The sequence below is a fragment of the Engystomops pustulosus genome, chromosome 5 (genome assembly GCF_040894005.1).
Source record: "Engystomops pustulosus chromosome 5, aEngPut4.maternal, whole genome shotgun sequence".
Lineage (NCBI taxonomy): Eukaryota > Metazoa > Chordata > Amphibia > Anura > Leptodactylidae > Engystomops > Engystomops pustulosus.
This window is the reverse complement of record NC_092415.1, coordinates 102,816,941-102,831,496: the sequence shown is the minus strand read 5'-3', so window position 1 is coordinate 102,831,496 and position 14,556 is coordinate 102,816,941. Positions and strand designations below refer to the sequence as shown.

At 39.0% G+C, this 14,556-nt stretch overlaps 1 protein-coding gene across 1 annotated transcript in view; it reads left to right on the top strand.

Moving 5' to 3' along the window:
- Positions 1-14,556, top strand: part of ANKH (ANKH inorganic pyrophosphate transport regulator) — a 70,261-nt gene that overhangs the window by 47,344 nt on the left and 8,361 nt on the right. The window contains exons 6-10 of the mRNA XM_072152767.1: positions 1,087-1,221; positions 2,743-2,835; positions 5,051-5,146; positions 8,406-8,535; positions 11,062-11,185. Coding sequence (XP_072008868.1) covers positions 1,087-1,221; positions 2,743-2,835; positions 5,051-5,146; positions 8,406-8,535; positions 11,062-11,185 — 578 coding nt within the window. The remainder of the gene's footprint in view (positions 1-1,086; positions 1,222-2,742; positions 2,836-5,050; positions 5,147-8,405; positions 8,536-11,061; positions 11,186-14,556) is intronic.

The window sequence follows — 14,556 nt, the reverse complement described above, 5'->3', positions numbered from 1 at the left end:
TTTACACGTTTTTACATCACATAAAAAATTAAATATAAAAAATGATCAAAATGTCGCACAGACCTCAAAATTGTAGCAATGAAAACGTCGCATCATTTCGCAAAAAATGACACCTCACACATCTCCGTGCACCAAAGTATGAAAAAGTTATTAGCGTCAGAAGATGGCAAAATTTTTTTTTTCTTTTTTGTACACATTCGTTTAATTTTTGAAAATTTGGTATCACCGCAATTGCACCGAACCAAAGAATAAAGCTGAGGTGTTATTTTGAGTGCACAGTCAAAGTCGAAAAAACTGAGCCCACAAGAACGTGACTTTTTTTTCAGTTTTTCCACATTTGGAATTTTTTTTCAGCTTTGCAGTACACGGCATGTTAAAATAAATAACATTACGGGAAAGTAAAATTTGTTACGCACAAAATAAGCCCTCACACAGGTCTGTACACGTAAAAATGAAAAAGTTATGGATTTTTGAAGTTGGAGAGCGAGAAATGAGCGGAAAAACCCTGCGTCCTTAAGGGGTTAAAGAACCCACTAAGTGGATGCTAGAATCATGATGTGGAAACACAGAAGTCTTGGTGGACTAATAGTATGGTCATTAGTGATTGCAGTGAATAATAATATTGTAATATCTATTGTAGTCATTACAAGGCAGAATTTTTTTTACTGATTGTGGATAGTAGTACATTCAGCACTTAGCAATTAGACTTCAGGGTGGCTCATTGAAGGCTACTACAGAACATACACAAGATACACGTTCTGTAACATTTATCGGGCATCTGGGTGGTGGGAGATGTGATCAAAGCCATTTCTTCAAGTACTTCACACTTTATAGGATCCTGTTACCCTGTTTCATAGCCACATTTTGTAAAGATGAGCTGACAATTCTTATTCACATACTTTGAATGGCAGCAGAAATCTGCTCTGCTTCTGTGTCTTTAGGTGGTTTCATTTTGTATTTCCTATTGTCTGATTTGAAGGCTATGGAAATAGCTGTGTTAGCTCTGGGGTGCGAGAACAGTCTATGTAGTGTTATACTCCTCAGCATCATTGGTATTGTTCTAACAGAATGTTTTTTTTTCTGTAGGGAGATGCCACAATAAGAAAGATGCTGAGTTTTTGGTGGCCATTGGCCCTAATATTAGCTACACAGCGCATCAGCAGGCCCATTGTTAATCTCTTTGTTTCCCGTGATCTAGGTGGTAGCACTGCAGCAACAGAGGTGAGTCATTCTAGATAACATTATAGAGATCTATTATAGAGATATATTAATGTCATAAGTGGGACCCTGGGCAAAACTAAAAGTAGTGCCCCAAAATAAAACTATTTTATAAACAGTCACATTCAGTAAGATTGCTCCCTTTAGCCCTGCACAATAATAACACTTTGTAGTTTACAAACAGCAATATGGTAAGGCAATGTGTAATATGGGACTGTAAGAGATAGACAGATGATAGGTAGATTGATGATGGAAGATAAATATCTAAGAAGGTATAGATTATTAGATAGAAGATAGATTTATAGATACAGAAATATGAAGTAGATTATACATAGATAGCTAGATAGATGATAGAAGATAGATATGAGAGATAGACACAGTAGAAGAATGATACAAGATTGATAGATGGATAAATAATAGGATATAGATAGGTAGACAGAAGATACATATATATGTTCAATTCCATTTTGTTTTATCTGAAATCAAGTGATGCCGCACATGTCCCTTGATGTTTTGATAAATCTGGTAGTGGTTTTTCATCTCTTTCTACGCCTGGGGGTTGCCTGGATTTATTTTACGCCAAAACATGCGCCTAAAAGAAACCTTTAAACCAATTCACAAATCATGAATTCAGCAAAGTTTTGTGAAAGCTAGTTCAAGTTCAGCTACGGGGTGCACTCAAAATTTAGTGCATAAAGCCCTCCTATAGTCTCTTTACATTAGATTCTACTCCTCTAGCACCCAGCACCCGATTCTGTCAGGGAAACCAAACACATCAGAATCCATAACCCTACATACATGTACAGCCAAGGTGGCGCACACCCACACTATGAACCCCCCTACCACTTACATGCCTATGCAATGTTACTGCGCAAAGCAACTCTACTCCCTGATACAGTCACACTTCCTAGCACATGCAAATAAGGCTTGAACCACCTTATCTGCCCCCTTGTCATGTGAGAGGGGCATGGCTACACCTGTATCAATGTGGGAAGTTGGGGACACATTTCCTACACATGTCATATCTTCTTTCAGGGGGTCTCATTTCCCAGTATGAATTAACAAATCCAAAAATACTAAACACCATTAAGAAATGTTGGGCCAATTGTCTAATATTTATTTTCTTGGCTTCATGACTCTGAAATCCTTGGCGCTTGCCGTTCTAGGAATAACAGAGGATGCTTATCACAGATCCATTGACTAGAAATTTAAATATATGAGCCATCATTTTGCCATAATCTTAAGCAGCCATATTAAGGGACATGGCAAACACATATGGGAGTCGCATTCATTAATATTTATAATAATGGGACAGAGAACCCAAAAAACGGAGGAGGGTGGGTGGAGGAAGCATTTGCCTGGTAGATAAGTTAAGTTATCTTATGAATCAGTATTTGTGTTCTAATCTGTCCTGAGACAAGATTTTATTTTCTATTTCTACAATGAGTAGAGAAGTGATGAAAATGTATCCACCTGTAGTTTCAATAGGAAATGTTGATTACAGTCCTTCTTCTTCATTTACAGGCAGTGGCAATCCTTACTGCTACTTACCCCGTGGGACATATGCCATATGGCTGGCTAACAGAGCTCCGGGCCGTCTATCCTGCCTTTGATAAGGTATATCTACATCATCCAATAGTCTGTCGGTCTGATGTCTCTCTTCAGTATACAGTCTATGGGGCAGCTTTATCAAGCAGTCTGAAAGTCAGAATATTTCCAATTGCCCATGGCAACCAATCACAGCTCCCCTTTAAAATATTCATGAGCACTGGTGAAATGAAAGCTGAGCTGTGATTGGTTGCCATGGGCAACTGGAAATATTCTGACTTTCAGACTGCTTGATAAATCTGCCCCTATGTGTTTTGTGTTCTTTCTAGTCTACAATTAAGGAGATATAGTATGTCATATTTGCTCGGGTAAGCTGCTTACATATGAGTCAGACTGCTAAGGTTTTTGTGGTTGAATCACTAAAAGATATTATTAAAAGTAGTTTATACTGTAACTAATGCATTAATGGATGGATCATATTCTTTAAATTTACTATGCTTTTCTTTAAAGGGAACCTGCCATTTGGGGCCCTTGTTCTGGCCCTATAGAGAATAGCACATTGCCAAAGTGTTTTTATAATGAAACTGCCTTTTTCCCATATAAAGAAAAGTTAGATGAAAGTTTACCTTTCTCTGTGCAGAGCAGTGTCCCATGGGAGTGGCTAGTGAGAAGTGGTTTCCCCCACATCCTTGGGTTTAATTTCAAATTGAAAAACGCTCATATCCCTCCTATTTGAAATAGACGCATGATGGAGCGATTTCCTGAGGGTGAAGGGGGAACCACTCTTCACTGTGCAGACAGTGCCCTACAGAGAGAAAGGTCATCTTTTATCTAATTTTTCTATTTATCTGACAGTTTTATTATAAAAACAATTTGGCACGGTGCACACTATTCTTTATGGCGACACGAGGGAGCCAGAAAAGGGGTTCCTGCTATCTGGTTACATTTTGATAAATAGTTTTATTTTAAATGGTAATGGTGTATTTACTTACCGTACTTTAGGAAAATATTCAGAGTTTTCCAGGATGGCATAAGGAAAACCATACCTCCTTTAGCTACCTTGTAAGGCAGCTCTCTTGACATCAAGCATGGCCTACAGGAGGCCTTATGACATGAAGCGGGATTAAAACTAAACCAGTATATCTATTCTAGAGGGAACAGACTCCCAACTGCAGACAGAACTGTTTCAATCTAGTTGGGTCTCCTCAGTACAGCGTAAGGAACTGGTTTGGCTGGGTGAGAGGCTTGTGACAAGGGTCGGGAAGTAAGAGTTCTCCTTACGGAGACTGCCAGTTAAGGCCACCAAGTAACATGGAGGAGTCTTGTAATAAATCTCTTTGTATGTCTGTATAGTCTAGGGGAGAGCAAAATCTTTTGACATCATCTATTGTCAAAGCTAGCTATGCAGCGTAAAAGGTGGTGGGTGCAGAGCAGGCATGTGCATGCGTACTGTGGACAGACAGCAGAGAACTGTGATCAGCGCTAGGGAACACCCCACAGTCAGAAATTACAGTCAGAAAGAGGCTTATATTTTGAAATGATTTATGAGTGCAAAACACATCTAAGTGCATTGTGTATTCTACTACAGGAAACTTGTGCCATATGTGTTTATTTTGCACTATTGTGTACATGGCCATTAAAAAATTAAAGATGAGCTTTGGTTTCTATGGGCATCAAAGATAGTGTTACAATAATAGAGTTTGATGAATCAGACCAAAAGCATGGTACTTTATGTACAGACATAAAATTACAACTTAAATACAAATATAAACATAAATACAAAGAAACTAACTAGATAACATCAAAGATGGAGGCTCTATTAAGAGTTACCTTAGCAAATTTGGTTAAAAGTGACAGATATGCTGACAGAAGCACAATGGACTTCATTAAAGTCAGTTGTTTCTTTTGTGTAATGATGAATGTCTGTCTTGGGGCTTCAAGCAGAAGAACAGTAGCCCTTGATGGAGAGCATACTGTCTACAGCACCCAGTCTTCCCTAGAGGTCTCCCATCCAGGTACTGCTTGGGTCCAACCCTGCTTTGCTTCCAGGAATAGATGTATTTAGGAAAGTATAGCTGGTACACTTAGAGTCTACACATTTCAGTCTATTGCAGCGTTCCCACACAGTTATTGTTCAGGGCAATCTCAGCCTTTCTAAATTTGGCAATTTCAGGGTGATATGTCTGGTAGAAATCTGGATATATCTTTGGCTAGCTGCGCAATGGTCAATGAAGCTCCAAGTGATTATTCATATCATAAATTATTTTCTTCTATCCACTTCTAGAGTAACCCAAGCAATAAACTCGCTAACAGTAGTAATACTGTCTCTAAGACCCATATCAAGAACTTCACTTTTGTCTGCATGGCTCTTTCTCTAACGGTAAGTATATCTGTTTATTTAGTTGGACTTGAAGGCATCATCTGGGAATAGGAAAGAATAAGCTATTTTCAAACCAGAAATGTTCTACTATTGTCCATTGTCTGCTATTGCAGCCCATTTTATTGTATGATGCTTTCATTTATCTTTTTTATTTTTCTTCCTTTGAGTTTTTAAAAGTTTCATGCATAAGCAAACTGAAAAATAGAACGTATAAACCATGATAAAGTTTGCTCAATATTTAAAGGTTGCTAAGATGCCTTCGCAAAACACATTAACATAGCTGAAATGTTAAAAAGATTAAAAACTTGGGAAATTAGCAGGATATAGTATATGGGTGGGCCCAAGCCAGCCAGAAACGGTTGACGTAACCAGGGCTGACTTTTTCCAAGCAGTTAATAGGACTTGGGTTGCTATATGGATAGAGCCCTTTAGGGATCTTATTAATACTGAGGGTGAACAGTTTGAATTAAAATGTAAAAACTCAAACTAAACATGCATCAAAAGGTACAATTGAAAAATACAAAACATTCCACAAAGGACAAACATTGTACATTGATGAATATAGAAGTTATGACTTATGTAGTGACTAAAAATGGGGAGAAAAATCTTTTGGTCTTCAATGCCAAACTTGCTTGTCCCTGATAACCCATTTAAGAACTGGAGTTATCTAACTGAGATGGTCCCTATTTGTTATTTTGCTTGCTCATCTTTGTGAGTTAGACACACAAGAATACTCTTCCTGTGAAGCAATAAATACATTGCTGTATATGGACTGAGCAAACTGCTGAATCACTCTGGAATAACTGCTGAAAAAGCCTGTTGTGTCAACGCTCATTGACCCTCATGTCCCCAGCTTTGTTTTCCTACTCCAGAGAGTCAGATGACAGTGAATGCGGCTGGAAGGGAGATCTCACATGTTTCACTGAGCTCAGATACAGATAATGATTTTTATATGTATCTCTATACCTTTTTATACATTCCTTTTTATAGTTTTAGCTATTGTATGTGTTACTAGATACAAGCTACTTACACATAATGATCTACAGTATCTACCTGAATGCTTGGTTAATGCTTTCAGTCTTATAAGTGGTAACAATGCCCCCCAAGCTCCCCCCACTTTTACTATAAACAGTGCCATATGTACAGTTTGTGGCCTTATGTACAGTATATTAAAGAGAATCAAACTAATAAAAACTGAGCTAAGTAGACCATACCACATTGAATGTTATGCTTCAGAATCAGATGGTGACGGGGAATGAGTGAGGCCCTGTAATACAGTAGATTGACTCCCACTGATCCACACTACTAGTCAGCTAGTCATGTATTCCTACTGAATAGAGAATGGCAGTGTGATCACTACTGCCAGGCTGATGCAAGACAGTCTGGTTACTAGGGATACCATGACTAACAAGCTGAATATTAATAGCTGAACCACCCTCTGTGCAGTGTATAGGAAGTAACAGAGCTTTTTTCTGGAAATAGAAATCACTGACTTCAATTTGTACTGCAATACCAACTTTTCAGAATATTGTATTATTATTACCATTATTAAAATTTTTAATTTTATGTATATAAGTGAATTCTCCTGGTCGCATCAGGTAAATGGAGGAAATTTGTGCACTCCTTCACGGCTGCTTTATTCACTACTGTGGGACTGTCCCAAAATTCCCTTAGTAGTAAAGGAAGCAAAGGCCAAGCATAAAGACAGATGCTCCATTATTATTATTATGCTCCATGTGGGAGCATAATAGGGTCGGTAGATTTTTTCTTAAGTTGCATTTGTATGTAAGTTGGAACTGGTATATTTTGTAAGTGTAACTCCAGACAAAAGTTTTTTTTGTCTTATTAACAATTGGAATTTTTCAATTTCGGGTTGTTATGGGAACAAGTACCGTATTAACACTTTCATTGCAGAGATAACTCTTACAGTTGATAATTGCAGTGTGCGACTAAAGAACTGTAAATTACAGGAATCTCAAGAGGTCACAGTGGGCAGAAAGGTCCATTTGTAACTTGGGGTTGTCTGCAAGTCTGGTGTTCTTAAGTCAGGGACTGCCTATAGTGGAAACCCATCTTTTATGTTTAATCTACAATTAATACAAGATCACACAACACAACATAATTTTAAAGCATCATTTTTAGATATACCTTCTTGAATCTTTTAGTCTACTCCAAATTTTGGAAGTGATTTGGTACTTGGTAGCAAAACTAGAAACAACCTACAGACAAAAGTGGCACTCTTTCCTTGGGGCTGATTTACAGTATTGTATGATTTATCGGATGCCATTATTACTAGTGTTTGATTAAGTCCCTGCCTCTGCAATGAAATAGATACATTAGGGGGTGGCCCTGCCTGGCATAGAGTTCTGCTGCAGCCTGCAAATTTTCAGTCATGAAAGTTTGCTGGCTACAGTGGGTGTGTAGGCCAAATCACCACTAGCTGCACCCCTTCAGACTCCTCCAATCCCACTTGGAGTGGAGATGGTGTAAAGAGGGAAATAATTGCAATTACTGTTGTTTCGAAAGTAATTATTTCAGGACTTGTGTGGTCATGTGGGGCGTTTACATTGGGTTTAGAAACACAATGCAAACGTCTGGGGGCGGCGCTCAGCCAAATCACATATGAAACACATGCGGTCAGTCCATCTCTATATACCAGTTCATTGAGCTTGTGTAACAGTGTAACTCTATGGAAGCTCTAGACAGAAAAAAATCCTCCCATTGACCATCAGTAAGCCCATAGTCTAGTGGACAGAGGCTCTGTAACTCCATGGAAATCTCTGTCTGGGCAAAAAAATATTTAATTGAATAACATAAAATAATTTAGAGACCTTGTGTTAGGGGAAGTGCTGGAAGAAGTAGAAACACCTTCTATGGACAGTTCCTAATATTTCCCTGATGACGTGGTCTCTGCTCTGCTGCTGGCTTGACACATCTGTTCAAAGGATTCCCTGCCTGATGTGTCCTCTGTGGATTCCCCTGTAGATAGCTGCTCAGGAGTCTGTAAAACAGCACAAGTCATTCAGTACTGAAAATGACAGAAACCGTTATTGAATCGTTCTGAGTTTGAAAGTATGAGTTTAAAAGTATTGAATAAGCATTGAGGTTTCGAAAGATCATGCAACCCTAGCGCATATGAATGGCCTGTGCAGATGAGAGGTCTCCACTAAAGACTTACAAATGTATTAGGCTATAACAAAAACAACTCCTATAAAACTATTGTATTTGTACGATTAACCAATGTTCCTTCTCCCTTCAGCTGTGCTTTGTGATGTTCTGGACTCCAAATGTATCAGAGAAGATACTTGTTGACATAATTGGAGTAGATTTTGCATTTGCAGAGCTTTGTGTGATTCCATTGAGGATATTTTCCTTCTTTCCTGTACCAGGTATGATAAGATGTCTTTGACCACATTTAGCCTCCTTAAAGTATCTTCAGACACTGCAGATTTGCTTCAATAATTTCTGTGATCGTACCATCTGAAGTGTCCCGTTTGATTCCTGGAATACCATTTACTTGTATAAAACTGATTTTCAGTCGAAGAATTGTTGAACTGAAGTATTGGTCCATATTTAAAAACAGAATAAAAAAGTCTAAACACACTTTTGCTTGTGTAGCACAATACAAAAGAATAAATATCACCAAAGAAATACATCACAAAGGCAAATATAGAAAAAAGATACAGTATATGAAATCTTTATTTATAAAATTTATAAAGCTAGCCTCAACACGTGTTTCAATATTCATTGCTTCTCTTCTTCACACAACACCAGAGAAAGCGTTGAAGAGCGAAACATGTGCGTGGCTGGCGTGCTACCTATGGTCTGTATTTTCTCTCTTACCGTGTTTCCCCGATAGTAAGACACCCCCGAAAGTAAGACGTAGCTGGGGTGCAAGGGGGTCGTCTAATGTAAGACGTACCCCGAAAGTTAGACGTAGTAAATTGTATCTGCTTCAGGACCATGGACAACATACAGAGGCAGGGGGGGAAGCGGAGCGGGGATTGGTGGCTGCTGGCGGGAGTCGGCCGGCGGGGGCTTGACCTCGATGCAGGATCCGGGAGCGGAGGGGTGGAAAGCGGAAGTATGTGGGGGGCGGGTTGGAGCCGGCCAAAGGATGGGCAGGAGCTTGATGCCGGCGAAGGCTGGAGATCGCTGTGCCGGGGCATACAGAAACACGCAGCCTCCGTGCCCTCATGTGCAGCCTCTGATTGGCCAGCGGCTCCTTCACAAGGAAGAAGAAGCCACACCTCTATCCAGCACCGCAGAGGAATTGATCCGATCGCCATTACGGTACCAGGTACTGTAACCCTATGGGAGACAGTGTGTGGGAGACAGTGTGTGGGATACTGTATGGGGCTGTAACCCTATGGGAGACTGTGTGGGATACTGTATGGGGCTGTAACCCTATGGGAGACTGTGTGGGATACTGTATGGGGCTGTAACCCTATGGGAGACTGTGTGGGATACTGTATGGGGCTGTAACCCTATGGGAGACTGTGTGGGATACTGTATGGGGCTGTAACCCTATGGGAGACTGTGTGGGATACTGTATGGGGCTGTAACCCTATGGGAGACTGTGTGGGATACTGTATGGGGCTGTAACCCTATGGGAGACTGTGTGGGATACTGTATGGGGCTGTAACCCTATGGGAGACTGTGTGGGATACTGTATGGGGCTGTAACCCTATGGGAGACTGTGTGGGATACTGTATGGGGCTGTAACCCTATGGGAGACTGTGTGGGATACTGTATGGAGCTGCAACCCTATGGAAGGCTCTGTGGGATACAGTTTTTTCCATCCCCCAAAAGTAAGACATAGTGGGACTTTTGAGAGTAAAAAGAATGTAAGACACTGTCTTAATTTCGGGGAAACACGGTATATATGGTCATTTGTTATTTTTCCTTTTGGTATATGTATTGTTACCTTTACTTTTGGGGTCTGAACACTACTATCTGGTATTATGAGGACTTTTATTACCAAGATGCTTTGTAGTTTTTTTATCCCCCACAAAGTATGCACACCATTAAATTCTTCACCTCTTTCATGTTCTGCCAATTTTAGATTGACTGTATTGATTGACTATAAATAAAGATTTCATCTATGCTTTTATACATACACATGTAAAATAATTGTAAAAAGGTCATTCATTTTAGTTTATTCTACTCTCAATATGATCCATAATCTGCACAAAAAAAACCTGAAATCATATGTGTGAACACCCTCTTATAATTGGGGATGTGGTTGTATTCAGAATTACAGTGATTTTATTAGACAGCTACCATCATTCATATTAACCACATATAAAGTTTAGCTAGGATTCTAGTTGCATTTTACATCATAGGCCTGTATTATCTATAAACAGCTTACTGCACATATTTCTGCAAAACAGAGCCCAAAGCATTCCTTCATATCAATAAAAGAGCGGCTTCCCCAGAATTAAAGTTTTGGAATTTAAAAGCTTGAGAACAGAATTGAATACAGTTGAAAATGTGTAGGTGGACCTGAAGAGTAAAGTACATGGGAGATACTGTACCATCACAATCTGATAAATTTAGAGTGGGTTTGCAAGGAAGAGTGGGCAAAACTGCACAGGCTAGAGGTAACATGCTGATAGACTTTTCTTATGTAGTCAGGTATTATTATTTTATTACAGCTTCCCATTATACTCCTGCCTGTATATAAAAAAAATGAACTGTATACACAAAATTCTAAGAGATTTTGTGATTAAATGGGCTTTAATCCTAAGAATAGATCATAGATTGTAAAGATATGTCCAATTCTTGCCTTCCTTGACATCATGGCTGACATAAATAAAACATCAGGACTTTATTATGAATGCAGTAATTCCTAGGCCTTTTTAGTGGTGACTATGTATGGGTTTTCACAAATTTACTTATTTTCCTCCATGCAGTTACTGTGCGGGCCCACTTAACTGGATGGCTGATGACACTCAAGAAGACATTTGTGCTGGCACCAAGCTCTGTTTTAAGAATAATCGTCCTCATCTCTAGTCTTATTATCTTGCCTTATCTAGGGTAAGTTTCCTGTTCACATAACAGCATGGAAAAGCACGACCTTGAGTACTGGGTTACATTACCACCAGAGTATGTGACCAATTAAAAGAACTGCTTTCAACTCAAAGAATGTGTACAGGTTGTTACATTATGTTATGTAAGGAATTCAGTAACCTTTCACCGGTTACACAACATAAAGTTAATCTGTAAGTGCTAAAGAATGGCACTCATTTAATTACACCTTACATTTTTTACGTATATATAACTTTGAACTGCCAATAGACTGTGTTATTGCTGTACTTATTGACTTACTGGATATACTGTAGTAAGCAGGTACTAAGTTTAAAGAATTTCTCTTAGCTAACAGAATAACAGAGCCCAGATTTGTCAGGACAAGCATGAGGAAGGAAATCTATGGAATGGCAAGATTCTTCTGCCAGCTTTCAGGACTCAAGAGAGTCTAGACATGTGCCACCTGCATAATAGCCTGACAAAGAAATGCATGCATCTTGTCTGAAAATCAGGAATTAGGGGTCTCCATTCAGGCAAATTTTGTGTGCCCATACATTACAGTATATATCCCCAGACCATATCACATACATAACTATAATGTACAAAAGACAGACCCCATTAGACTATAGTAGGTAAAAAAACAACCAAGTTCTGTTCCCCACATCTATCAAATACAACCCTCATTACACAACATACCCCCTGAACACACCATGAATAATGAGTTACAGTACAATATGTAATTTGTTAAGGGTCCTGTTTATATAGTAATTCCTTATGGAGCAATATATATATATATATATATATATATATATATATATATATATATATATATATATATATATATATATATATAATAATTTATTATGGGGCCACTATGGATATATTTTACCTACAGTTCCTTGCAAAAGTATTCGGCCCTGTCAAACTATTCTACCTTTTGCCACATTTCAGGCTTCAAACATACAGATATAAAATTGCAATTTTTTGGTGAAGAATCAATAAGTGTGACACAGTTGTGAAGTGGATGGAAATTTATTGGATATTTTAAACTTTTGTAAAAAAAAAAAATAATAAACTGAAAAGTGGGACATGCAATATTATTCGGCCCCTCTACTTTGAGTGCAGCAAACTCTCTCCAGAAGTTCAATGAGGATCTCTGACTGATCCAATTTTGTTCTAAATGATTGATGATGATAAATATAACTTACCTGTGTGTAATCAAGTCTCCGTATAAATACACCTGCTCAGTGATGGTCTCAGGGTTCTGTCTAAAACGCAGACAGCATAATGAAGACCAAGGAACACACCAGGCAGGTCCGTGATACTGTTGTGGAGATGTTTAAAGCCAGATTTGGATACAGGAAGATTTCACAAACTAAACATCCAAGGAGCACTGTGATCATATGGAAGGAGGATCGGAGCACTGCAAAACTTCCAAGACCCGGGCCGTCCCTCTAAACTGTCATCTCAAACAACAGATCAGAGATACAGCCAAGAGGCCCATGATTACTCTGGATGAACTGCAAAGACCTACAGCTGAGGTGGGAGAGTCTGTCCATAGGACAGCAATCAGTCATACACTGCACAAATCTGGCCTTTATGGCAAAAAGAAAGCCTTTTCTCAAAGATATTCATAAAAAGTCCTGTTTAAAGTTTGCCCCAGGCCACCTGGGAGACAAACCAGACATGTGGAAGAAAGTGCTCTGGCCACATGAAACCAAAATAGAACTTTTTGGCCACAATGCCAAATGATATGTTTGCCTAAAAGCAACACAGCTCATCACCCTGAACACACCATCCCCACTGTTATGGTGGCGGTAGCATCATGGTTTGAACCTGCTTTTTTTTCAGCAGTTTCAAATTGATGGGAGGATGGATGGAGCCAAATACAGGACCATTCTGGAATAAGACTGTGATGAAAAGTTATCAATGATCCCAAACATAAAGCAAAATCTACAATGGAATGGTTCACAAATAAACGTATTCCAGGTGGTAGAATAGCCAGGTCACAGTCCAGACCTGAATCCAATGGAGAATCTGTGAAAAGAGCTGAATACGGCTGTTCACAACTGCTCTCCATCCAACCTCACCGTGCTTAAGCTGTTTTTGAAGGAATAATGGCCAAGAATTTCAGTCTCTCGATGTGCAAAACTGATAGAGACCTGATACCCCAAACAACTTGCAGCTGTAATCGCAGCAGAAGGTGGCGCTTTAACCCCTTAGTGCTCCTTGCCTCAGCTCTACGGCACTGGGTCCTGAGAATAGCGCTCAGCACAGTAGAGCTACGGCGGGGAGACGATGCCGATTCGGCTCTGCACAGGAGCCGAGTCGGCATCAGGGGTCGCGGGATGTCAGTGGTAATCTACCGCTGACATCCCAGGGTAACACCTGCGGTCGGAGTGACGTCATCTTAAAGGCACACTGTCAGGCTATGCATTTGCATAGGCTGACACTGCTAATACCCTGCAATACCTGAGTATTGCAGAGTATTATCATGAACAAGCAATCAGATGATTGCTTGTTCATGTCCCGTGGTGGAAAAAGTAAAAAAAAAAAAAATGTTATTCAATAAAAAATAAGTTTATAAATCAATAAAAATGCCCATAGGCCCCAAATACATATAAAGAGACATATAATGCTCATAACCCAATCCCCACATATATAATATCACCGTGTCCGTAACAACCCGTAGAATAAAAGTAAATAATTATTGAACCCGTACGATGAACGCCGTAAAAAAAACTTTAAAAACCTGCCAAAAATTATGATTTTTACCTATTGAATCCCACAAAAAATGCAATAAAAAGTGATCAACATGTACTCCAGAATGATACTGTTGCAATGAACAACATGTCCCGCAAAAAACAAGCCATCAACCAGCTCTGTAGCCAAAAACGTAACAATCTTATGCCACTTGGAAGACGGCGATGCAAAAATTATAGATTTTTACCCACATTAGGGTTTTATCTTGCAAATTTAGTAAAACATAAGAAATAAAAAATATTCAAGTCTGGTATCCCCGTAATCGTATTGACCCTTAGAATAATGATAAGATGATTATTATGTTATACGGTGAACACGAAAAAAAAAGGAAAAAATCCAGTACAGAATTGATGTTTTTCTACTCGTGACCTCAAAAAAAGTTCCTAAATTTTCAACAATGGATGATACCAACCCCAAAATGATAACACTGGAAACGAAGAGTGTTAATCTCAATGTGTGTCTGCACGGCATTCACTATAAGTGGACTCTTTTACTTTCTCATTGTGACCAATGAAAACAATGAGTATTGTTCATGAAACACTGAAGACTATTTGATATGGAACACATTGAACACACAGCAGGGAACACATTTATTTAGACTTGAGTTTTAGAAGAAC